Source organism: Triturus cristatus, chromosome 1_2 (genome assembly GCF_964204655.1).
Source record: "Triturus cristatus chromosome 1_2, aTriCri1.1, whole genome shotgun sequence".
In the NCBI taxonomy this organism is placed as follows: Eukaryota; Metazoa; Chordata; class Amphibia; order Caudata; family Salamandridae; genus Triturus; species Triturus cristatus.
This window is the reverse complement of record NC_140580.1, coordinates 89,646,925-89,674,362: the sequence shown is the minus strand read 5'-3', so window position 1 is coordinate 89,674,362 and position 27,438 is coordinate 89,646,925. Positions and strand designations below refer to the sequence as shown.

Here is a 27,438-nt window from a genome sequence, read left to right as displayed (position 1 = left end):
AGACCAACGGGGTCCAAAGACTGGCGATAAATCTCAGCGAGTTCCACGAGTGGGTGGTCTAATACCACTTCAAAATGGAGGGGATTCATCTCCTCAGGGATGTCCTGAGACCTTTGGATTGGATGGTTCGATTGGACTTCAAGGACGCCTATCTGGTAGTTCCGATTTTCCTGCCTAACCGCAGGTTCCTTCAGTTCATTTGGTACATGAGACATACGAGTTTGTGTCCCTTCCCTTCGGTCTATCCTCAGCCCGTGGTGTTTCACCAAGGTTCTCAAGCCAGTGGTGGAATATCTCTGGGCTCAGGGTATGCAAATGATGGTTTACCTAGACGATTTGCTCCTAATGGACCCATGCCCCCATCAACTGCTTTCTCATCGCTGGCTGGCGGTGAATTTGCTTCAGAGTCTAGGTTTCGTGATCAACAAGAAGAAGTCGCTTCTATCTCCTTCTCAGAAGGTGACATTTCTAGGTTTCGTGATAGACTCCACCTCATCTACTCTAAGCCTTCCTTCCAGAAAGGTGGCGAAGATTCGACACACGTTAAGACGTACTCTCGTACTCTGTCCAAACATCAGGTGTCTCTCAGACAACTAGCATGAGAAGTGGGACTTCTCTCCGCATCGATCCAGGCCATCTTCCCGGGGCCTCTCCACTACCGGGCTCTGCAGCGTCTAAAGGTGACCCACCTACGCAGAGGTTACCCCTACTCTCACAAAGTGTCGCTTTCCGTGGAGGCTCGAGAGGAAATCCAATGGTTGCTAGTCCACATGGACAAAGCCCTCTCGGACCTGGCGACCGGGCTTTGGCAGTATTGCCTGGGCCATCGGGTGTCGGTCACAGGGGAGTACGTACTTGCCAGGCCGGGAGAACCAAGCACCGGACTTCCAGTCCCGCAACCTCAGGGACTCAAGCCTTTGGAAGCTCGACCCAGAGGTGTTTGCAACTTTGAACGGCCATTTTGGTCCTTTCTCGTGGACATGTTTGCCTCGAGATTGGACCCCCAGCTTCCCCGCTTCTTCAGCTGGAGGCCGGACCCACTAGCAGTGCCCACCGATGCCTTTCTCCAGAACTGGTGTCGAGAGAAGGGGTACGCTTTTCCTCCCTTTGCAATGATTGCAAGGGTGACAGCGCAGGTCTGGAGTCAAGGGACGGAAGTGTTCTGATCAGCCCCTATGGAGATCTCAAGTCTGGTTTCTGGTTCCCGACCATGTTTCCCATCCTCTGGTGTGGCAGATTACCAGAGATGATGGAAGGTCCCGGGGCTTTCGGAGAAGGCTGAATTCCTCAGGTCCAAGGCTTGGGCAGATGGTCCCGTTGGTGTATGCGAAGGGACCTTAATCCCATGTACGCAGATGTAGTGCACATCCTCAATTTTGTAGCTCACTTGGCTCATAGGTGTTTGGTTTATGGATCGATTAATAAATCTGGTCAGCCATTTCAGCAGGGCATACCCCGATCAGTAAGGCGACAGTGGGGGGGAACACCAGCTAGTATGCAGACTGTTACGGGGTATCAGGCTTTCCTTTCCTCTGGTGCCCCTCTACTCTGCTCTCTGGGACGTCAACCAGGTCCTCAATCTGTTCCTCTCCTAGCAACCGAATCATTTTCTGTCTAGTAAAGAATTGTCTCCCAAGCTGGCCATGTAGCTTTGCCTAATTTCTTGCCGCCTTGTTTCTGATATGAGGGCGTTAGATATCACAGGCAGGATGTTTTCCCCAACCGGAGTAACTTTCACTCTCCACAGAAGAACAAAGTGCCACACAAGAGTCATTACTTACCCACAGTTCCCAGACTCTCCCAAACTGTATGTTGTCCGATGCTTAAAAGCACATGAGGAAATGACTGAAGAGATACGCCCTCCCGGTGAGCAACAACTCCTTATTGCCTTACGTAAGCCCTTTAAGGCGGTTTCTTCCTCTACCATGGCTAGGTGGGTTAGGTGGGTAAAGCAGGAAGCTAGTATCGCCCTTCGGATTTTTAGAGCACACTAGGCTATAGGTGCTATGGCTTCTAAATCATTTGGCTTAGGTGCCCGTTTGGATATCCTTAACGCAGCAGACTGGTCTTCGGACTCGACCTTTAAGATGTTCTACTTCAAGCCAGTGCTTAACATGGTTCACCTTGTGGTGAGCAAGCTTTAAACTAGCATAATACTCGTCTCCAGTCCCGACATAGAATGAAAGATTTGCTAGCTATCGTAACAGAAATTCTTTTAAGGACTCGCAGGTGAGGATTATTCCACCCTAGAGATTCCTTCAAGAAGATCGCCCTCCCGTAGCTGAGTAAGTAATTTATTTGAGTTTACAATCGTCTATTTAAAAGCGTTTGTCCTGATTGCACAGTATTTGCTTTCACTGTAGTTTCTCCCACAGGCTTTAGTGGTTAAAGGCCTAGGTGGTGACAATGTTCCTTGTCTTTGCGGGATGTGATGCAAATAAACAAGATTCGTGAGGCCGATCCAGTGGCTGACTTCGCGCAACGAAAGGACGAAGGGCCAGTGAAGGACGCTGTTGAGGCCCCTGATTGGATGTTCAGACAGTTTCCTAATTGGATGTTTTTCTTGTACTACATTTTTCCATGGTTTCATGGGAAACGTAGTTTATTTGTTTTCAAATATGATGGCTGCTGTAAAATAAAAGTGAAGAAAGAAGGCATAATCCTCGCCTCTGAGTCCTTAATAGAATTTCAACTTTCCGTTACGATAGTTAGGACATTTTTCATTCATTACCACATAAATAACGTTGACCAGGCGGCAGTCACTGCCACAGAGGCAACGTCCTCTTGAGGCCAACTGCCATTGACAGGTCACACTTGGCTGAGAAACTACCAGGCAGCTGCACTCTCTCGGGTGGAGGCAGGTTTGTGCATGCTGAAATCTCTGTATCACTGCTCTCTACCCAATAAAAAAATCTTGAACAAGCTGGACCCACATCCATACACAGAAGTGGTGCACACGCGTCCCCACCGGTCCCCCCCATAGCTGAATATTTGTCACTCCTATGATGGAAGACAGATTGCAGTTCATGCATAAAGTACAATTTCGACAGGCTGTCCCATCTGCACATATTTCTGGATTCATCCATGCAATGCCGATGCCGAACAGGTCACTGAGTTCCATCAGAGAGCACTACTAGCCCAACTGTCCCATCTCTTGCTGTATAGGCCTGGACAGGCTACCCTCCTGTCAGAGAGCGCCAGACTAGATCTTATCACTGTTTCATAATCCCACAAAGGCTGTAGTCCATGTCCCACAAAACAGACAGTCTGAGGTCAATTCCACCCAGTCATGCATTAACTATAGTATGTGCCCCACAGTCCGCGACAGACTACACTCACATGCTGTATAATCCCAGAATGCTGCATGACATGTACTTTAATTCTAACCTGCAGCCATGGGCAAAGTGAGCGGCTGCCACAGACTAAATTCATGCTATACAGTCACATGGAAACTGTACCACGGACACACAACAATCTATGCTGTGAAGTCCTGAAAGGCGCTGAAGCACCACAGGCTACCATCCCTGCATCTGGTTGCATGGAGTTGAAAAGCCATGAATGGTTCTTTGTTTGGGCTGGACACGTCCTGACGCCAGACCACCTCCATCCTCCTGCAGAGGCATGATGGGCTTCGCTTACTTTGGCCTCCACCCAAGTCTAGAGAAGGTCTGCATTCAAACACATTCTCAGGACCCCCTGAGAGGGATTGCAGTGGAGGTAACCATGGTTCAACCTAGCCCACAATTAGCATCGCAGAGTAGTATCACAGGTCATCAGTACCATTACACAGTATCAGAGTCCACCGTTACTATGAGAGCAAACCACAGGCTTCAACTCACATCACAGACTATCCCAGCACACAAAGCTGAGAGTGCCCCAGCCAAAAGTTTAGAGCCAATAGTATCGTAGCCCCCACTCACAGATTTGAGAGCTCCCAAGTCTAGCGCTCACATCACAGAATACAGCCAAGGCCACTATTCACAGAGCTGAGAGCATCATAGCACATTGATCCAATCAGACATCATTCTACCTCGGTACTCACACAAATGAAACTAGTACATCCCACTGCTTACAAAACTGGCAGTAACACAACCCACAACTCCAAGCACACCGTATTGCAGTCCACTACTCACATTAAATATATACTAGGTCAGTACTGAAGTCGAGAGTGCTCCAGGAAACCACTAGGATCACAGAAAAGCTCAGCCTATTGCTCCCAGGGCTCATAACAAGTGATCACCGACCCATCAACTATTCAGATCAGAGTAACACAACCTGTTGCAGGAGATGGAGCTCTGGTATGTTAGCATGCAGTCTTCGCCCTCTCACCAACCAGCACCGTTGGTGCAAATGGTATAAGGTGGGAAGATAGGCTTGCCCTACCTACTCTGTCACTGGGCATCTGTGTCCCAGGATCTGTTCCTGAAAGAGAGCTCCAATGATAGGGTATAGTTTGTGGGAGAAGAAGAGCTCTGGGTGCAAAAGAATATGCTACTAGCTTTTTACAGTTTCTGAATTATAATCATTATAAAAGGAAATTAACATATGAAAATGACAGCTAAAAATAATTTCCATGCAACCTTCTGCTTTAATGTGGAGTAATACTAATCAGTGCGCAAGGAAGACGCCTATTGCCTCCTACCTCATTCTAACTGTAACAAATTATAATAAACCTATCAAACAAACGCTCTGCCAAGACAGTAAAAGCATTTATCAAAATGGTTTGCTCAAATCCAACACATCTACATGCATTAGCCTTACTAAAGTGAGCAGTTGGTGTCTAGTTCAGGAACTCAGCATATCATGTTCTGCATTTCTCCTGGCTCTCCTCACTCTCTAATAACTGTTCTCCCAAAGATAAACAAGATGCAGAGTGAGAGGCACAGCATCAAATGTCATCATCACAAGTTGAATGAATGAATGAACGGGCTGAATCTCGATGGTTGCAACCCAGAAATGGACAAACAACAATAAGAAATGCAGCGAGAGAGAGAAAAAACATTTTTGCAGTACACACGTGCACACAAAATAATAATTGCAGCCTGAACGATGAAAAATAATGTTTTTCATTAATAAGAAATTAGATACTTTTCAAGACCACTGATCTATAAACAGTAAACTGGGAATAAAAACACTGCCAAAAAGCGACACAGACGCATAATAAAGCGCTACATTGAAGATGATTACGAACATATGTATTAAAAAGAAAATAAACAAGGAGATAAACTGAAGGGCGCACAGAAAATGAGGAGGTGAACCGCAGGTATAAAAATACAACATGGCTGTAACTCAAAAGAGAAGAGTATCTTGGTTACCGCTCTGACCTGAGTTTAAACCACCAATCAGAGAATTCAGAACCCCCGTAAACCACTGATATAACAGAGTGGAAAGTATCCCAGCTCAAACCTATCAAGTAGAAGAATACTTCTCCCCACCACTTAGATCCCAGTGTACTGCAGACCACGATTTACATCGGGGAATCACGAGCGACCCACCACTCACCTCACCAGGGACTATCCCAGTCCACCAGGTGTGTAACGCAGGCCCTTGCAGCATATGAGGGACCCCAGCCTTTCAGAGGGCCCCAATCGGCCCAAGGCCAATGAATATCTGTGAGCTAGGGGAAACACTGGGACCCTATCATATTGCACGGCACCGCTGCAGCCCACAGCTACCACGCTCTTAAGAGAATTACAGCCCACAGTCCATTACCGTACCTCAAGTGCACTACCCAGCAATTTCATTCTATTCGTACAATATTGAGAAAAGGATGCAAAAAAATGGATCCTGTGAAAATGGGCGATAAACTAGATGCTTCCTAAAAAGATGCAGCACACGTTGTATATAATATATGAAAGCACAGGAGTTGAAAAGATTTAATAAGTAATATTTCTGATTGATAAATCTGTTTGCAAGTGCTTCTTAATTCTGAGGATCCTTAACTCTTGAATTTCCAACAAGGATAAGCAAGACAAAAGGCCAAGTTTAATGTGCTAACTCACGCAGTGTAAGCACATTTAAGCCAAACAAAGAAACAAAAGTGGTTCTCTACTGAAATCTCCCTTCCCTTTGATACAATCCTGTTATTGTTTCTGTTTCTAACAAAGGTTAGCTGTCAATGAAGCTTTCATTATAATCTTTCTTTTTCTGTCATAGAAGCTGAAGAAGTACTATAATGAAGGCTCCCTTGTCACCAGATTTAACACACAGAAACAAATAGAACTGAAGTGAGTGCAAAGGTGGCTTCAATGTAGACTGCCTTTCGCTTCTAGGGAATTGAGATACCCAGCCCTAGTACTACTACGGAGAAGTCAGTGGCAGGGAAGAACGAGCAAGGGGAACGAAAGGGGGTGGTGGCCTGGAGGCAACGTGGAACACACAGTGGGAGGGAAGAGTGAGACTGGTGAAGGAACAGTAAGACAGACTAAAGGGAGCCAGAAGGATGCAACACATTCCAAGCACTGCCTTGGAGACAGAAAAAGCCAATCCAAGAACGAACAGCATCATGAGAGATAATTACTCTTCTGGGCTGAGCTAAGATGTCAGTGAGAAAGTCTCAAGGCAATGGTTAAAAGAAGGCTGGCTAAAAAAAGCCAATGAGTTAAGGTGCAGAATTAAAGTTCCGTTCAAGCATATTGGAAGCACAAGGTCTGCTTCACAGGTGCGAGATTATCTAAATCGAAAAAGGAAAGAAGTAAAATACATTGACATGTCTAATAGACTTATTTGATACAATAAGTCTGTTCCAATCTTTTAGATTTTTATGCCAAATGAAATACTGTTTTGCTTATATAGCATGTTTTGTAATTCTAAACGAAGATTTATTTTTTATATAAATGGGTGAAAGTTGTAGTCGTACGATAGGATAAGAATTTAATACGTTTTACTAAAACTTCAAGAAAAAAAAAATATAAGTATACTCCTGTGTAGATAATATCAGTCACTTGCCCGAATGATTTCCATTACAACACTTTGATTGCACAGGCCCTCTTCCTTCTGGGAACATCAGGATTACCATTATTTTTCTAAACATATACTAGCATACAATACCCTTCATACAGTACCCCAGGCCATGATTCACATCACAAAGGATCCCAGCCCTCATGCTTACATCTCATAGCGAATCCTAGCCAGAACTCAGAGCAGTCCAGCATAGTCTGCACACACAGTAAAGTTTCTCATCCGATCACTGCGAATATTCCAGCGCACCACTCACAGATTACTCCTAACCCATAGCTGTAAAGAAAAGCTGTAAAGAAAAGGTTATCACAGTATGCCAATCACAAAGAGCACAGGAACCTCTACTCACCGATCACAGGGCTGAGAATATCACAAGCAGTGCTCAGAAGGTCTGAGGGAATTTCAGGCCTCCACTCAAAGCTCAGAGTATCGCACACAAAAGTTTCCTTTTACTCCAGGAGCTCAAAGGATAGTCCAGTGCATAAAAGTTAAAGTTGCGCTCAACACTCACGGACCAGACGTCTAGCAGTGACCAATGCAATAGAAATATTTCCATTTAACTGCTGAATGGCGTCTTGGAGTTAGATAGTCCAAGCTGCCATTGGAAGAGTGTCCAAGTTTTGTCCTTGGTTGCCGACTTGCTGTTGGCTCCAATACCTTTCACTTCAAGGTCTTATCTTACAAAGAACAGTTGTGAGTGACTAATGCAAATGCATAGACCCTATGTCCATGACTGCGTCGTGGGTTAGGCTCTCTTTCAGAAATGGGTTGCTGGGATGTGGAACTGGAGAGTGGTAATAATCTAACATTGTAGAAGGATCTGCAAGTGCCCAGTTGGAGTTTGGCGGGTGGGGGCGGGGGGGGGGGGGGGGGGGGGGGGGGAGTGCCGACTGCGCTTGATGATGTAGCTGTGAAGAAAAAGTAACTTATTTCCTCAAACTACACACATTGTGTGGAGTCGTTAATCTTAGCACACTAAATGACTTTGACTGATCAGAGTTCCCAGAAACAAACCGCTCTTTTAGAAAACCACAGAGAGCTGCGCTAACTTTTGAGGCAATCACTGAACTGGAAACCACCCAGAAACCATGCCGGAGCATTGGCCAAGGCACCACCTTCATCAGACAAGAAGGTGGATGTTTAAGTCTTCCCTTGTCCACATCCTTAGACCCAAATCCAGCATTTTACCTTGGCATGAAGGCGTAGTTTGTATTCACTGAAAGCCTTTAAGTTCAGTCATTCCCAATCAATTGAAGCAGAAGAGACATACAATGCGCAAATCAAAGGTTACCAGCTTCCACAACAATGGAAGTAAACTAAAACACAGTTTTTTTTCATACCACCATAAATACAAACTATTCTGCAACGTAAAGAAATTAATAAAAGCAGCATACATCAACTGCAACATTAAAGACGAAGGCAAGATATTTGCCTTCCAGGAATCAAAAAGTAGATTGCCTCACGATCAGGTGGTGTTCCTGCTTCAAGTATTCTGGTTTTCTGTTGGCATCAGAAAGTTCAGCTATTGACAATAGCAGTCTTTTTTATTTTTTAACAACTTTTAAGAACTGTCAAGAATCAACTCACTAGGCGGCGGAGTTATGCAAAGCTTTTGGTTCTCTAAAAGAACCATGCTGCAACCAGAAACACTGGAGAGGCGAGGAGCGGATAGCAGTGCTCGAGCAGCTGAAAGAGAGTAAGAGGAAGACCAAGGCAGAAGAGCCTGTCAGGTTAAGATTGTGAAGCACTGTGGTGTTTAAGGGTAATCTCTTTCATGCCTCATGCTGGAGAAACAGGACAGGGCCCAGTTTAACGTGGCATGTTTTTCTAGAATAATCATGAGGTCTTTCGAACACCTGATCACAAGCACTAAAAGCTATCTGCTCAGCTGCCCTCTTCAACTTGAATAACTACAATGCTCAACACATCGCACATTTCCCATAAACCTATAGCAAATACACAATGCACAGGATTCCACATATATCCATTTTACTGAACAGTCAAAAAGTGAAACACCACAACTCCCTAAACCAGACCATACACCTAAGACCACTTGTGCGTTCTAAACCCTGGACAACGTATATAAAAAAAAAAAGCCAAATCATAACTCTTAACTCTCACCAAGCCAACACCAACTAGTACATAACAGCGCACCATGCACAAACCACAGCACGGCCACTAACAAAAGGACAACACAACGTCCTCCCTCATTTGCTACGAAACAAGGAACGCCTTGCCAAACTAAGTCACCAGATAAATATACCTCTCATCAGAAATGCGACAGAAACCGGGACATACAGTTCCACTTTTATTTTTACCCACCCATACCTCTCTGGAAAAATGTGAACGTGCTACAATCACAATTTCCGCATCAATATCATGTTGTTGTAGTGGCCACATAACCCATTATGTGGTGCAAAATTTGCAGATGTTAACTAAAAGTATCTGTAGCACAAACATATCAAAAGTGATTAAAACTGCTGAACACAGGGTGCAGCGCTGTGCAAGAGGCATAAGAACATTAACTGGTTTCCTTTTAGATGTAGATGTCATTATGACCCAGATAGCGAAAACTTCCCCCACTTAACAGACTGAGGAATGGTTTTTGTCTGCAACAGGAAAGAAAATCCGTAAATACTTAAGTAATGCAACAAGGGTAGTTAGTATCCTTTAATTACTTGCATGTTACTGTTTTCATTTCATTATTAACAGATATTCATATGCAAACAACAGACGCTACTCTCAAAACTGCAGTACTTCACCATGACACGCAGGCTTTAGAACAACTACAAATATGATGGCTCTCTTTTTTAAAGTCTCGTATACTAAAGTAATATGGAAAGTACTAAATAGTTCTGTAGAACTGTTTTCAAACGAAATAACTGCATCATAATTGCTGCATAATTTGCCACATAATTTAGTACACCAGTCAGATAACTTGGTCCTTGTCCTCCACTGATGTATAATTCCAGTGTCCGCAACTATACTACACACTACAGTGCATAAAAAAACACAGCAGAAATGGAAACTGCAATACCGGTGTCAGGAGAGAAATACACACAATAGAGGCAAACACAAATCCATCATTCCATGGGTATCCTTACAACTAAATGGATTCACTTTCTTATAACATGTATTGCCACACGTTTCTAATCTTTAGCATCTCATAAAAAGAGCATACTGCTAGGATATTTGAACTAGAAAATGTGCATGGTACACATAGAAACCTAAACTGTACATCTTACAATGTAACACTTGCAACAGGAGCGTTTTGTGAGAAACTCCAACTTTTTGATATGCTCCTTCTATTTCTGTTGTAATACTTTGAGCAACTGGTATTTGAACTGTGGAGTAGCTGTGGCCTTCTGACCAGACTTAAACTGCAAGCATGGGCGGCTCCTCCCCTAAGGCGGAGGAGCGTCGCCCTACTGCTTTTCACCAGTGTAAGGAAAAATAAAATGAAATAACTCAAAGTTCTTTGCTGCTGCGGCAGCTTTGGGGGCAGGGCGGGGCTGCTCTGCTGATAGAGCAGGAGAGGAGTGGTTTGCATACCCTAAGTGCGCATGAAAGTTTGGCCAGCCGTCTCAGGTAGGCCAAACATTTATGCGCACTTTGCATCTTCTCCACCCAGGCTGCATTACAGCCTAGGTGGAGAACATGCCCAGGCGTTGCAGCATTGTGATTGGCTCTGGGGAGCCTGGGTGCTTTCTGTTCCGGAGGGGAGGGACGAGGAGAGACGTGGCAAGAAGGACGTGGCGAGGAGGTAAGTGAAATTTGATTTTCATTTACCCTCTTCCATCCCCCACCCAGCCACTCCCAATCTGTGCCAGCCGCAATGGACTACAAGTGCTCTGTTACAATGGTTACAGAGTACCCTGTCTGCCAAGCTGTTTGTCTGCCCACCTCATTTAGAGACAGGCAAATTTAAAGTGTGCCAACGATGGAGCCTACTCTGGCTTCGTCGAAGATATACTCCTCCAACGGCCTATCAGGTTAGATATCCGATCACTCACCCTATTTAGCATGGGAGGTCGTAAGACTTTACATTTTGCTGGCAGTGAGGGACAGTAAGAACAAGAAAAATACCCCCACACCATGACAGAAAACTCCCATGGTCTGGGGGTCATTTGTTTTTCATTTTTCAAAAACAAACTCCCCTTCTAGGTCTTTGTTTTTGAAAAATGAAAAACTGTATTAAAGTTTGACAGGCGGCAGTCATGTTTGACAGAGCCATATATCAAACCGTTACAACATTGACAGGAGCAACCGTTACGTCAGTTCCTGATTTCCCGTCTTTGAAGAAGCAAGAAGGCTTCATTTCCTATCACCCATCTACACAGGACATAACTGGATTTACCATCATCCATGTGTAAAGGAATTTACATCACTAATTTCCTGCCCACAACCGCCTCACTCCTCCCCCTTCCCAGGACATACTTCATGGTGGTTTGAGCACGGACGTGCGCAGTTGGTGCAAAGGTAAACCCGTCAATGTGTGCACCACACCCAGCGTCAGGATCCCTTATTCTCCTCCTACCCACCACTACCCTGTTGCGCTCCTCTGTGTTCGTAACTCCGGCCACCTGTCGCCTCACTGATGCCACACAACACCACACTAGGCAGGAGTGTTCCCATGCACCTCCTGCAAGTTCTCATGCACTCTCCCACAGCCTACAACAACTCCCGCACCATCAGCACCCAGCAACCCACCCACTCACACAATCCCGCCATCCACTTACACAGACCAAACACCAACCACACAACATGTCACATTCACATGCGTGCACCTCAACACCTGTTGCTCATCAAACATGCCACAGATATGGGACCTACTGCACAAATAAGCTCCGAATCTGCTCTTCATTACAGGAACCCTATCTTTGCTACAGCCATCCCAGCTGGCTACAAGATAACTAACCAAGAACGTCAGCACAAGTCTGGAGATGGAGTCGCCATTATATTCAAAGATACCATCAGCTGCACCACCGGCTACATGGAACACCTTGCATTCAAGATACACATCACAGCCAACTTTTCCCTCAACGGAACCTTGATATACAGGCCACCAGTACCCTGCCCCAATTTCACCATCGTTATCAAGGACTTTGTCGCAACCCTCATCGTGAACGCCAGCACCTTCATTCTAATCGAAGAACTTAACTTTCAACTAGAAGACCGTACCGACAAATTCTACGGTCCTTCTTGAAAACTTCACAAACTCCTCAGCAAGTTACAGAACCCACCCAATTGGACCAGATGTTCTCCTCAATAGGCAACATCACAATAGAAAAGAGAGAAATGTTGACTTGGACAGACCTGGCCTCATCAGTTTCAGCATACCCATCTCGTACTGCCACTGACCTGCCACCATCAGAACCGCCCACCGCAGCTGAAAAAGCATCACATAAGAGGAATGGGCTGGCACCCTCTCCCAGCACTGGCCCGAGCACACCAGCAATTTGCTGAACGCATTCAAGAATCTCAACAGCTGGATCATCGCATGCATTAATACCTTGGCTCCCCTCAAGTGCTGCCCACAGCAAGAGTCCGACCACAGGCCAGCTGGTACGAAGAGAAATTCAAGTGGAGGAAGCGCCACTACAAGTAACTAGAGCACAAATGGAGAACAAGACAACACAAATAAAGGCATCTTCAAATCAGCCCTAAGTTGCAGATACAGAACACCAAGCGCACAGCTCTTGCAGATCACATCGACACCGGCACTAACAGCAAGAAAATCTTCGCCATAATCAAAGATTTTACGGCGCCTCCTGCCGCCTCCAGTAACATTCCCCCTCACAAGACCTTTTACAAAAAGCTCTCAGAATTCTTCTGTTACAAAACCACCTCCATATACGGCAACATTGACCCTCGACCGCAACCAGTCACCGTAGCAACTCAATTTCCCATCACAGCTGAAGAACCAATCCTAACCTCGTGGCCCACCAGCACCACTGACAAAATCTTTTCAACCATGTTGATCATTTACTCGAGGGCCCATCTGACCCTTGCTGCCACAAAGCCTTCACCAGAGTGAAGCACTAAAACCCATCTTCAACACCTCAATCGACTCAGTCACATTACTGGACATCCAGAAACATGCCACACCCTCGCTCAAGAAACGTTCCGCTGACCCAGAAACTTTCCAACTACAGACCCATCACCCTCCTAACATACCAGCAAAGGCTTTAGAAAACTAATCAACTGACGCCTCAGCGGCCACCTCAGCAACCAACAGCTCCTTGATGCCACACAGTCTAGATTCAGGTCCAACAATAGTACAGAAACAGCACTCCTAGCTGCCACAGACGACATCCGCATGATCCTTGACAAAGGACACAAGGCAGCACTCATTCTCCTGGACAGACATCACTGCATTTGATAGGGTCGCATACACCATCCTCATCAGGCTACTGCACTAGATTGGTATCCAAGGATCCGCTCTCCACTGGAGCTGCTCCTTCTTGACAGGTAGAACACACGCTGTCAGCCTGGTACCTTACTCCTTGGAATTCCACAAACTAATTTGTAGAGTGCCTCAAGGTATATCGCTCAGCCCTACCACCACCTTCACTGCATACATGATCCCTCTTGCCAACATCATCCAAACACACAACAACCTCGCCTATGCTGACGACAAGCAACTCACACTCTACCTTATGGACAAGACACCAACATGAGAAACAAGTTCACCGATTGCGTGATCAAAGTTGCAAACAGGATGATAGCCAACTATCTTAAGTTCATCACAGACAAGATCGAAGTAGAGATCTTTGGCAAGAACCATAGGACTCCAACTGGTGGCTGGCCGATCTTCGACCTATACCCACGCCAAGAACCTCGGAATAATCCGCAACAGTAAACTGGACATTCCTGCACAAATCAATGTTACTGCATCCTGTTTCAAAACCCTCAAGTTCCTGGTGAAGATGTTCAAATGGCTCCCAAGCAACACTAGAAAAACTGTCACTCATGTCCTAATCACCAGCAAGTTCGACTATGGGAACACCCTCTATGACGGGATTACCAAGCAACTCACTAGTAGACTATAAACCATCCAGAACTCGGCAACCAGACTCATCATTAACCGCCCATGCAGAATTTGTATTACTTTACATATCAGGGAGCTCCACTGGCTGCCAGTACACAAACACACTCATTTAAAATCCCTTATATTTACAGTTAAGGTGTTACACAACTTAGGCCCCACGTACTTGAACAGCCGCATCTTCTTCCATTAACCACCCAGACATCTCCGGTCTGCAGGACTCCTAGTCCCACACACACAACGATTAACATAACCAGATCAAGAGGTTGGGCGTTCTCCTAAAGCATGGAATTTCCTCCCACGCCACATTCGAGCCTCCTCCTCTCTTCTTGAATTCCACAAGAAACTGAAGACCTGGCTCTTCAATTAATAAACGTACCATAGGCATAACTACGCACACATCTGCTCAGTGACAGCAAACCCTTGCGGGTCCTTGCAATCCTGCCCGCCCTTTTTTTCCACAGTCCTGCCAAGCAGCCCAAAGCAGATATCTGCCTGCAGATTTGAAGAAAGGTCCACAACCAGGCAATCTTATGGTCACACACAACAGCTCTGTAGAGCTTTTGCAAAGCAACATCACTCTGACCCTGATCTTACAGAGATCTTCTGCCGTCTATGGCTATAAAATTGCATACATTCTCATGGGACTTCAGATAGCTTACATCTTTTCTTATTTTTATTTTTTTGTTAGTTTGACATTTGTGCTGCCTATGAATGGGTTCTCATGCATGTTATGACTAAGTTTATGAAGATGTTCTATATCGAGTAGATGTAAATCCATAGCAGACAATGATCAGGGTGTTCTCAGCTCAGTCTCTACAAACATCTCACATAACACTCCCACTCAACATCAGCACCACTTAGAGCACCCAATGAATCATTTCATTCTAGTCAGAGTGTAAAGCTACACATAAACCCGACAATGGAGAGACATGCCATAAAAGATGCCACAAAATGTCCAGCGACAAACTTTGGTTGTGCAAAGGGTCCTCCCAGACGCAGCCATCAAGGGTAGTTACTAACAGCCCATGGCATGCCTTTGTACTGTCACGTCTGTCTATCGTATGCTTCACAGTCTTGCTTTACATCAGTATTTGGGACAGATGAATCCTTTCCAGGCACACTATGAGAACTATGACCAATGTTGGTGACCTTCACTAAGGAGAATGAAGCGGAATCCTTACCTTGTACCTCATCTTGGGGCAGGAATGGATGTAGAAGCCCATGTAGTAGTAGCACAGTGAAGGGGCTGTCTCATGCAGCCGCCTGGTGAAAGCGATTTCTCTGGAAATATAAAGAGCAGAACATATAATGAATTAAAAAGAATTCTCGTGCACATAAAGGCAGAAGTGGCGATGAGAGGGGGGCATTACCAAATGCAAGGGAATGAAGGCAGACTCTCTGAGCCTGCTGTGGAGGAGTAGGAGTAGAATATGAAAGAGGCAAAGGAGAAAGAGACACCAGTGAAAAAGGAAGGAGGATGAGAATAGGCACAGGGAATAACAGAGAGTAGGAGTTAGGTGTGGAAGGGAGGTGAAAGTAGGTAATAAGAGCCAGACAAGGAAATACAGAGAGGGCAAAGTATTCGTTCTAAAGGAGGAGTCTGAGAGTGTAGAATCCTAATAAAGGATTGTAAAGAGTCATTGAGTGCTTGGTATGAGAACAGGAGAGCGTATTGTGGCTGGATGTCAACACTGTGGGAGCAGTAGGAGAGGTGGTTCATGCTGAGGGGGTCAGGAAAGCATCTTCTGTTTAGAGAGAATGGCAAGAGCAGCAAGTTGGTTAGTGGTGGGGGCTTTGATTTGGGAGGGGTTTGCAGCAAGTACTAACACAGACACCAGTCCTTAATGCGGTGTCAGAAGTGGCTCTTGTGCCTAAGAGGTAACAGAAGGCAGCAAAAGCCTGCCTGCCTGGCTTTCTTTCTTTTGTGGGAGAGAAGAGGAGCCTTGGGCTAAAGAGACACTAGAAAATTCTTGAGTGTGAGACCCGGAGTGTCTTGCCACTAAGTGGGGGTTTCACACAGAGAACGGAACAGACCAGGAGCTCAAGTTGCTACTCAGGTTTCTCTTTCTTAGCTAGGGCAAAAATCCAAACTCTAAGAAGTGTTTTCACTCAAGATATCCTCACTTTTCAGACAAACGTTTTTCTTCCCACTCCTGTAAGTACAAATATATGGGTAGTTTTTGTGCCACTCTCTGGAGCTAGGTAAACTTACTTCACAAGAGCAATCAAATAAACCAATCAGAGATCAAGAGAATCACAATCAGTAATCTAAGAGTGGACCCTCCATCTTCTCTGTGTGGCATCAAAGACACTAATGTATGGAGGTATCATTCCTATAGCAGAAAGGAGGAAGAAGAAGTAGTGATGGAAGTATTCAAAGGGATCCTTAGGATTATTGCTTGGTGCCCTCACACATCCAAAAGTATCTCATGCTTCATCATAGGGCCTGCTCCTCTTAGGGCCAGCACTGCAATACCCTATAAGCACTGCGAAGGGCCTCTTTATCCGAGATCTTTTTATTTTAAGCCATAATTAAGTATGCATGTGTAAGGTTGTGGAACGTGTGAAACGTGTGGGGTGGAGTAAGTGTGGAAGTGAGGCGAAGTGAAACTAAAACTGTCTAAGGAATACCAAATTACATTTTAATGTGGTGGCTCCCTTGACAGGGTTAAAATAGATAAAGGGAGGCTATTGTAAGGGCTCATTGAACCCAAATCGCCTAAATGCGTGGGTGTGGTCGGGTCGACATGTTTCGCGCTTATGGTCCAGCCAGATTCTCAGCGCTTCCTCAGGACCTAGAAAAGGTCCCTAGCCCACACATACGAAGTGATATATAGTGTTCAGTACTTCCCTATAGGACAATACATTTATAACAGAGTCGTCCAACCTAAATAAAACAAGAATATAAGAAGACATTAGGCAATCCAGTTGTCCTATTACATGGTCAGGTGCTTCTGAAGATTTGCACGATATTTTATTGTGTCACCTGATGGTAGACATGCTCATGCTATTATTGGCACTGAAAAGTTGCCACAACGTGAAGTGGTGTACACACACAAAAAAAAAAAAAAAAAACAGGTCAGGAACGTTGACACACGTGGTACAAATGGAAGTCAAGCTTGTATGATCAGTAGTTCCCCTTAGGTCAAAAGCAAAGGGTAGCGCACATCTGCTAAACTGTTAAAAAAAATTATGATAATAATAACAATAAAGGTATAGGAAATCAAGGAGACCTCCAAGAGGCACGGAAAGGTGATGGCAGCGTAAGGCTCAAAGTCACAACAGTACTCACATGGTCCTGTGCAGAGAGCGCCAGAGACCTACCCTCCTCTGCTTGCCTGGATCGGGGGTATGTAGAGGAAAGCAAGCGGTACACGAATTACCTGTGACTAATAAAATTGGAATCAGGTGTTCTTGTTATGGCCGCTAGATTAGAGGGCAGGGTCAAGGCATGGGTACACAGCGACCAACGGGCAAAGTCGTGAGCACCCTGCAGGTGTATCGGGGCCAAATGTGATGGACCGCTAGTGCGCATGCGTTTGCACACATCAAGGTAATAGTGGCCACTATCTTGGGAGTGTACATGAGGGAGTTTAGTGGTCCTAGAAAATGTACTGTCTCACTTACAGCCTCTGGAGTGGCACGTATTCAGAGTCAATGCCTGAATAAAATAAATGGAGATGTCGTCCGAAGACCAGGCATAAAAATGAATATTACATCGCATGGAATATCATGCGGGAGCGCCTTGAGGTCAATTGTGATGGACTGCTAGCGCATCTGCGTAGGTCAATGTTACAGTGGCCGCCATCTTGAAGTGCAAATGGAGGTGTCTGGAGACCCTAAATATTGTGCTATGTCAATTGGAGAATTCGTGTTGGCAAGCTTTTCAAAGTCAATGGCCTGACATAAATAAATGTGGCTCAGAGACCAAGCGCAAAGATAATGAAAGTTATGTTGCATGTGGAAGCATGTAGAAGCACGTGTTAGCGGTCAATGCAACAACGTGAACGCTATTATTGACAATTGCTGCTGTTCAGCGCCCTTGTATGGAGTGGTTCAGAGCAAAGTAATCTGATGCATGGTGATAATCAAACCAGTAGAAAAATGGGCCGTTGAGAAATGTTATGGGTGTGACCTCATGGTGATACTTTACAGATGGGAATCTGGTGAGCACATATTCCTCTAGGGATATTTAGTTAATTGTGGATCAGAGTATGGTTGTTACATCAGTTGTAACAGAATTTTGAAATAACTGGGGTTTAGGGGGATCATTGCACCTTAGAATTTCATTGTTCAGACCTCTTGTATTGGTGGAGGATCCACTGTTACTCTATTCTAAACTGTTGCATTATTCCACAGGTTGTTGGCTTCAAACAGATTCACCTCAGGTCATCTGGTGAGTGATTAGAGTCGCATAAGTGGTCACACATTTTAGTGGTGCTGCATCTGCAGTGAATGTTGCTCCGGAGTTCCATTATCCTTGTTTTTGCAGGTCTTGTGTTCAACCCCACATAATGAAGGCCGCAGGGAATGAGGTAGAGACAGTGGTCTGTATTGCAATTTGTGTGAATTTATTTTGTGTCCTAACACGGCCCGGACTCAATGAAACCTCTTTGGTAGGTTTGGTTAAAGGCAGACCCCACAGGGATAGTGTCCGGTGACAGGTGGTATGGTCCAGAGAGTGTTCTGTTTTGGTGTCTGCTTAATGTAAGGCCTGGTATGCACCAGGAGATCCTTCAGGTACTGGGTGCGTTTGTATGCGGTGTGGCAGTGGAATCTCCAGGGTCCCTGAACGTACGATACCCCAATGTCTCATGATAATGCGTTGGATCCGATTAGAATTTGGAGTGAAGGTGATCACGTAGTTTAGGACATCTTCAGTGGGTAGGGCGCTGGTCTCGAGGAGAGCTTCCCGGTGTCTGTTCCATGTTCTCTTTTGGCCCAGTTTGATGATTCTGGGAGGATAGTTGTGGAAAAACATTACTGCTGAGTTTTTCAGCTTGAACATCAGTCTTTCAACGTACTGCAGTTTCTCCTAAGGTGCAGAAATTGTCCATACAGTAGATTGTCCAGTAGGGCTTTGGAATGGTGGCTATCGAACAGGAGCAGACTGTTCCAGTCAGTGGTTTTCCTATAGGTCCTGGTAGACAAGCTCCCTTCATTGATGGAGATCAGTAAATCCAGAAATTGTATCTCCTTTTCTGAGATGGTCTGAGTACATCTTCGGAATGGGTTGAGCGAATGGATCCAAATACAAAATTCCTAGCACATAGTGATGGCGCCTTTCCAGAAGATAAGAATATAATCTATGTACTGTTGCCATGAAAGGATGGTTCCTTTAAAGGGGTTGACTTCAGCGAAGATATATTGTTCTTCAAAGGAGGCCATGTAGACAGGCCAGGCTAGGTTCAAATACGCTACCCACTGAAGTTGCTTGTATGTGATGGTAGCTCTGGGTTTTGAACTTGAAAAAGTTATTCTTCAGTATAACAGTGATGCATTCAACGATGAAGTCTATGGAGGTCGTTGCTGTCCAGGTCTGTGCTTGAAGGCAAGTCTCAACCTCAATGGTTGCATGCTGGGAAATGTTGGTATACAAAGACACTACATCCAGGGTCACTAGGAGGTTGATGTCTTTTTGGTGGTTTGTTTCTGCAATTAGATTCATTACATCCCTAGTGTCTTTCAAGAAGGAAGGGATCTTTGAGACCAATGGTTGGAGATAGTTCTTCACAGAACTTACTCAATGGTTCCAATAAGGATTCAATACCAGAGACAATTGGTCTCCCAGGTGGAGGGAGGGTCCCTTTGTGTATTTTGGGTAATATGTAAAAGTACGGAATCATGGGTGAGGTGTTTATCAAGAAGTCTGCTTCATATTTGGTAATCCATTATTGGGCCTCTGCAGTCTAGAGCAACAAATGGATTCATTTCATCAGTGTTTTGGTGGGGTCGGAGTCCAGGGGGGAGGTAGTATCTTCATTCCACTAGTTGGCACAGGTATTCTTGGTCATAGTCGGTAGTGTTTATCAACACTATCGAGCCACCATTATCTGCTGGTTTTATCATGATGACAGGGCCATCGGTGAGGGCCCTCGCTGCTTTACGTTGTCCGGATGACATGTTGTCAAAAGGTCTTGGGGCCCGTATCAGTGCGGTCTCCTTTAATACGGCTTTTTCAAAGGCGAGGACTTCACTGGGTATCATGACTGTTGTAGCTGGGAAATTGGACAGGTTGCGTAGTCCTCATTCATCAAGGTCAGGGATGATCTTTTGACCCTAGGGCAACTACTGATTGATCCAAAAGGTAAGATTTTTGCTCTCACCTGAGGATCAACTCACCATTCATTATATCCCATATGTCTTAATACAAGCTTGACTTCTGTTTGTACCACGTGTGTTCACTTGCCTGACCTGTTTTTTTATGAGTGTTTGTGGGTACACCGCTTCACGTTGCAGCAACTTGTCAGCGCCAATAATAGCATGAGCATGTCTACCATCAGAAGACAATAAAATATTGTGCAAAACTTGAAAAGCACCTGACCATGTAATATGACAACTGGTTTGTCTAATGTCTTCTTATATTTCTTGTTTTATTTAGGTTGGATGATCATTGTATTAAGTTATTTTCCTATATGGTAGTACCCAACACTATATACCATTTCCTAGGTGTGGGTTAGGGATCTTTTCTATGTCCTGAAGAAGCGTCGAGGATCCAGCTGGACCATAAGGTGGAAAAAATGTCGACCTGACCACACCCACTCATTTAGGCAATTTGGGTACAATGAGCCTTTACAATATTCTCCCTTCGTCTATTTTAACCCTGCCAAGGCAACCACCATATTAAAACTTAATTTGGTATCCCTTTGACAGTTTTAGCTTCACTTCACCTTACTTCACACACACTCTACCCCACACATTCTACGCCCTTAAACACGCATACCTCATTACGGCTTAAAATAAGAAGATTTCAGATAAAGTGACCCTTAGTTAAACCGTAGGGTATTGCAGTGCCAGCCCTAAGAGGGGCACGCCCTATGATGAAGCTTGAGATCCTTTTGGATGTGTGAGGGCACCAAGCAATAATCCTATCCCCTTGAATACGTCCGTCACTACTTCTTCTTCCTCCTTCTTTCTGCTATAGGAATGATACCGCCATACATTGGTGTCTTAGTGTTTTCGGAGTGTGGGTACTGGACCTTTATTTGCTCCCAATTCCCCCTTCTTTTTTTTATATAGGGTGTAAATTACTACATGATGTTTCCCCTTACAAATCCTGAGTAACATATGAATAACATTACATCACTTCACCCTTCAAACAGACATAAAAAAAAATAAAAAAATAATAATAATACCAATAACACTTATAGGTAATACACCCAACATACCACTTACTCAGGTAACATACCCCAAACACCCAGAATTACAGTTTAACGGAATCTAAATAATACATTCTAAGTGTGAGTACTTCTGCGAACCACATGCCTATCACTATCCTCCCTATCCGGAGACATCTGGTGGGTAAGCACTGACAGAGGCATGCTTGTTTTAATGACTCTCTCAACATTCCACCAATTGCGCCCATTGACTCTTACAGTATTCCCACATACTTTGTCAACCACAGTTGGTTCCTCAAGCTTAGCTTTTCTTAGTGTGAAAAGGCATTTTGGTATGGACAACATCCCGTACTTTATAAGAAGGTGTACATACTTTTTTCTTGCATCCAAAGAAAAATTCTGTTTAGCTTGCACTTAAGCTACATTACTTCTGGCATGATTATCAATGCCATTTATCACACCCTCCTTCACCCACTTATGCATTCATCCTGGGAATAGCTTGGAAGATGGTTTTTGCCCTCTCATTAACTCAAAATGAGATATCTTGGTAGTACAATGTGAAGTTGTGCTGTAAAAACCATAACCCTGAACGTGCAGCATTTGGAACTACACAATTGCTAGCCAAAGTCCACTGTACACACTCCACCAAAACACAGTTCATGCGTTCAACCAAACCATTCATTTGAGGATGATAACGTGAACTTTTGAGATGCCTGAGATGACCCTGTTTCAGGAACAGTTTCACTTCCATGCTGATAAATTACACCCCATTATCAAAAATTCTACAACATTTTTAAAAATCGGTTTTTCCACAAAACAAATTTTAGGCCACTTCAATATTAATCAGTTAGGACTAACGGAAAAACTAAATCTGTGTGTAAAGAGTTGAAAGGACCAACAAGATCAATTCCAAACTTTTCCCAGGTTTTGGATGGAAAATCATTAAGTTGTAGTGGAGGACTCTTAATATTAAGTCCTTTCTCACAACTGTCACATATTACAGTCACTTCCATACTCATCAGCATACAGGTTCATGCCAACCATCAGACCATCTCATGTACCATGCATTTAGTGAGAGTTCTTTCAAGGTGACCTTCATGGGCACTATTGATTACTTTGGATCGTAAACTTTCTGCAGAGACAAATCTCTGACCATACAGAAAATGCCATCTTCAAATGTACGCTCAGCAACTTTCACAAACGGTTGACAAGTATAAGGAACACTTCTCTCATTTGGTCAACCTTTTTTTTTTTTTTTTTAAATATAAAGTCCAAAACCTAGGATAACAACACATACTTGGATTACTCTTCCCTCCATTCATTCCAGCTAATTGTACACGTATCCTAAATCAATAGAAGCAATGATGCAACTCTCATTGCCTTTGTTCTCCATATCCTCTTGTGATATATTACTTGGCGATTCTGTGTGCTAAGATAGCTTCATACTAACCAACAGTCTGTTTTTCGCCCTAGTGAAAACAGTTAAACCTAGCTTTGCATCCTGCCAGGCAGAGAGAAGTTTTTATTCTTGTTCTACACAAAATCTCTTTTCAGGATAGCCTGTTTCCCATGACCTACTTAACATGCCATTTCTTCTTTTCGTTGTCTTTCTTTTGATCTGCGGGACCACAGATTAAGCATACATCCTTCAGGCCCATCAAAAGACATATCGCAACTAACAAGTGACTTATTGTCAGTAACTCTGTTTTGGATTTTTTATCTAACCACAGATTTGATACCTTCTGAATTACCCCAGGGCCGAGAATGGATCTAGAAGCTCCTACAATAGCTTCAGTGCGCCAACAGGTGGTGCCATTGATTTCCATTTATTTTATTTTTATTTTGAAGGTTTTGTATAGCGTGAACAAGACCCTTGCGGGTATCAGAGTGCTTTACAAGGTAATTGTAGGTGATGGACATAAACAAAGAAATCATATAAGGTGTACTAATACATAAGTGGAAACTATTTTGATGCAGTTACAGGATGGCAGATATATACGCGACTGTGTAACAAAAAAAAAATTCGAGTGAGAATTAGCTGATAAAACATATATATAAGAATAATATAATTTACAGGCTCGCAAATATATAAGTGTCTCTGTGTTCAAGTGAATTTGGCCATGAGAATCGCTCACTTCTTTTTTGAAAAAAGTAGCGGATGGGTTTTGTCTCGTTTCTACGGGCAAGGCATTCCAAATCCTGGGAGCCATTCCTGAAAAGGTACGGTTGTAAGTTTTCTTAGTAAATCGTTGAGGTTTCAGTAGAAGATTGGAGGAGCTCCTAGTGGTTCTGTTACCACCCGATAGTTCCAATTTCTCCGCTAGGTATCTCGGGTATTGTGATGCAATGCTTTGTGTGTCATACAGGCGATTTTCAGGTGGATTCTGGTCTCAAAAGGTAGCCAGTTGAGGGTACGAAGATCTGGGGAGATGTGACAATTCCTTTTAGAGCCTTGATGAGTCTGGCAGCTGCATTGATTGAAGCTCTTAGAGGGGCCGTCGTCAATCTGGGAAGGCCGCAAAGCGCGACACTCCCATAATCCACTCTGGGGGTTACTAGAGCTTGAACTGCCTGTTTGAAGTCATTTGCAGGTATGAAGGGTTTCATTCGTCTCAGGGTGTTCATCTGGAAATTTGCTCCTTTAGTTGCTGCGCTGAGGTGCTTCTGCATATTTAGCTTACTGTCCAGAGTAATTCCTAGCGATTTTGCAGAGTCAATAATAAGAGGTTGACCGTCGAGTGCTGTTAGATGCTTCATCCACTTGCGTATGATGGTAGTTAGGTTGGGGGCAGCGATTAGGAGAAATTCGGTTTTGAGTGTTGAGTTTTAAGTGGTTTATTGCAAGCCAGGTCTGCGTTTTTTGTAGCGTTGAGTTGAGGGATTTGATGTCCTCCGGTGAGTGGACCTTAATGTAGAGTTGAGTGTCGTCCACGTACATGTGGTAGTGGACGTTTGAGGAGTTAAGAATCTCTGTGAGTGGTTCCATAAACAGATTGAAGAGTGCTGCTCCAATATGCGTCCGGACAGAAGACAGAGTCACAAAGATGCCTCACCAGTGTGCAGACATCAGCTTTAAGTCTTAGTTCTTTCCGCACCCAAAGATGCAAAGCATAGCAAACAGATTTCACTTAAGCCGCCAGTGTGTTAAATCTAGCATGGAACGTTATTAAATCCTGTAAATCTGCTCCCTAGAAGAGAGGAGGTAGGCAGGAAGAGAGGAATCTGCAGTTAGATATATTATCCTCCAGGAAGAGCATTACTGAAGGCAAGTAATGTATTTCTCTGATGGATAAATCTAACCACAAATTCCATACCTTCTGAATCACTACCAGATCAATGCCCCCTCCAAAGCTGTGAGGAGTAGACTTTACACCAAGAAGTCCTAGAGAATTGAGGTGTCAAAATGACCCTCCCTGAAGACGTGTGAATCAATGAAGCACTGCCTGGTGAAAGTATGGACAGATTCTCAGGTGTCTAACTGCAGACGTCCAAAACTGGAGAGCCCGAGCAGAAGTGGAAGTTGCAACTTTTGCACTGGTGGAATGAACTCTAAGATCAAAAGGGTGATCCTTGCTAGCCAAGGGCTAGCACAGCTTGACCCAGAGGAAAACTCATTGGGGTAAGTATTTTTTTGAACCACCTAAGCTTTATTTTCAACAGTGACTCGGTCCAACAGCTCCCTGGCTCTATCAACAAAGTGCTCCCTGGTTCTATTATTATAGATGCAAAAGACACACGCTGGATCCAACCGGTGCAGTCTCGCCTCCTCTTAAGATGAATGTGGTAGTGAAAAGAATGCTGTGAGAATGATGGACTAGCCCATATCAAAAGGGAACATTATGTTCAGTAGAAAGGACACATCAGTCCTAACCACCAATGTATCTGCAAAGTAGGCAGTATGTGGAGACTAAACTGACAAAGCCTGCAATTTGTTGATATGAAACACAGATGATACTACAATAAGAAATACAGTCTTCAAGGTCAAGAGCTCAGAATACAACAATGGAAGAGGTTCAAAAAGGGGAACACATTAAGAATGTTAGAACCAAATTGAGATCCCGGTATACTGAAATGAGCATATATAAAAGCCCTTTTAAGAGGAGGAGATAGAAATAACAAGGGCTGACTAGTCAAATAAAAGAAGGTTGAAAGGGCCATAATGAACACTAAACATTGCCCACAAGAAAGTCTTGCTGGGCCACAGATGGTATTTATAGTAGCACATCAGCTATTCAAGCCTGTAGAGGGTCAACCAGTTTTTTTTCACAACAGGTGACACATTTGGATCACCAAACGGAATAAATAAATTAGGTGGAAGGGCAACAAACAGCCAAAATGGTAACCATCTCCTCCAACAGTAAATCAAAACCTCTCTGCTGGTTCTTCTCATTTGCCATGGTTCAAGAACAGATTGTAAAGGTTAGGATGCAGCACCCTCTCTTGATGCTGGGGCAGCTGATTATCCCAGAGACTAAGTCAAAGTGGGGTGAGGTGTGGCCAAGGGATGGGAAACACTCGGGGTCCAAGACCCAAATTGGGGTTAGTAGAATCAGCAGTGCTCGGTCAAGCCTGATTTTCTTCTCGATTAGCAACAGAAGTGCAAATGCATATAGGAAGCCAGAATCTCAATGATGGCCAAACAGCCCTTTTAGTGACCCAAGAAGAGGAAATGCAAAAATGCAAATGGCTCGACACGGAGTTCTGTCAGAGATAGTAAATAGGTCTACCCGGTGAGCAAAGCTACCCTGTGTCACCTCTGGGCACAGATGCGACTTGTAATTGGCAAGATGACATCTGCTGAGTTAGTCACCCTGATGTTGAGGGATCCTATCAGATCTATTGACCGGTAGTAAAATCCTAGGAAACACCAGCCAATCCCAAAGCTTCAGAGCTATAAAGCGTACCAGACCCCATTCACCTTGTTAGTTGTAGTAACACAAGGCAATTGTGTTGTCTGTCAGCACTTAGAGAGACTTATGTTCACACCATCACACCACTCCCAATTCTGTCACGGGGGTTTCTCCTTTTTCAGCACTAAGAGTTAGGAAACCGGGTACCAAATTCTTCCCGTATTGGTTAGGAGGGGGATCCCACATCACAGTAGACAAACACGCTTTCAGGGACAAAGTTGATGCACATCAAAGCAAGTACAAAGCTCAGTATGACACAAAACATGGAACCAAAGTCCCGCAATGGAAAGTGGGGGACTGGGTATGCATAAGGGTACCAAAGAGGTGCGAAGGTGAAACCAAGTTTTCAAGACCTATGCGCATCAAAGTGGTGAGGAACAACACAGCTATATTAGACAATGACCAAGTGTGGAGCATGGACAGGTTAGTGAAACTGCAAGGCTCACACAGCCAGTCCGACGATCAAGTTGCAATGCCACAAAACCCGGACACCAATGGGTTACCGGTCACTCGCAGAACATGCAGAGCTCCTGGGTGGCATTAAGACTTTATTAAGTATAAGTAGAGAATTGTAGCTAGTCATGTTATGTTTACTTTGTTTATTTACTTTAAGGGGGAAGATGTGTTACGATGTGTTTTTCCTACGTTGTGCCATGTTACTGACCAATATGTGTGCCAATGGTACATCCCTAAACCACCCCTACTGTAATTGGTTTGTCCCAAGTCCCTGAAGGCGACATTAGAATGTTGGTGAGGAAATGCATGCTGGTGGAGAGAGGAGTCAGGAATAAAGGACAGTACTCTTACCTTTTTGGAGTTTTCATCTTCATTGTATCAACTTACTTTAGGGCGACTTGGATTGGCCTACTCCTGATAGAAAGGACTTTAGGGAGAACTTTATGTCTCACAGCTCCAGAAGATTTATATGATTCCGTTGTTCAATACAGGGCCAGAATCTTAAGATCTCAACCTTATCAAAATCACCTACCCAGCATAGAGACTATGCATCTGTTACAAATATGAGCTATGAATAGGGAAAGGAGAATGGCCTGATGCACGTCAGACTTGTATCTGTCATCCACCACCAAACGTCCTAAACTACCTCATTGGATACACAGATCTTTCACGAAAAGCCTTACCAGTGCCAAGTACACTACAGCCGCAGATTTCATTGATGGGC

The 27,438-nt window shown here is 44.2% G+C and overlaps 1 protein-coding gene across 8 annotated transcripts in view; it reads right to left on the bottom strand.

The window, feature by feature from the left end:
- The window catches only part of ATE1 (arginyltransferase 1), a 409,370-nt gene that overhangs the window by 74,714 nt on the left and 307,218 nt on the right, over positions 1-27,438 (bottom strand). For all 8 annotated transcript variants that reach the window (XM_085602676.1, XM_085602719.1, XM_085602709.1 and 5 more), the window contains one exon: positions 15,193-15,292. In XM_085602676.1, coding sequence (XP_085458802.1) covers positions 15,193-15,292 — 100 coding nt within the window. The remainder of the gene's footprint in view (positions 1-15,192; positions 15,293-27,438) is intronic.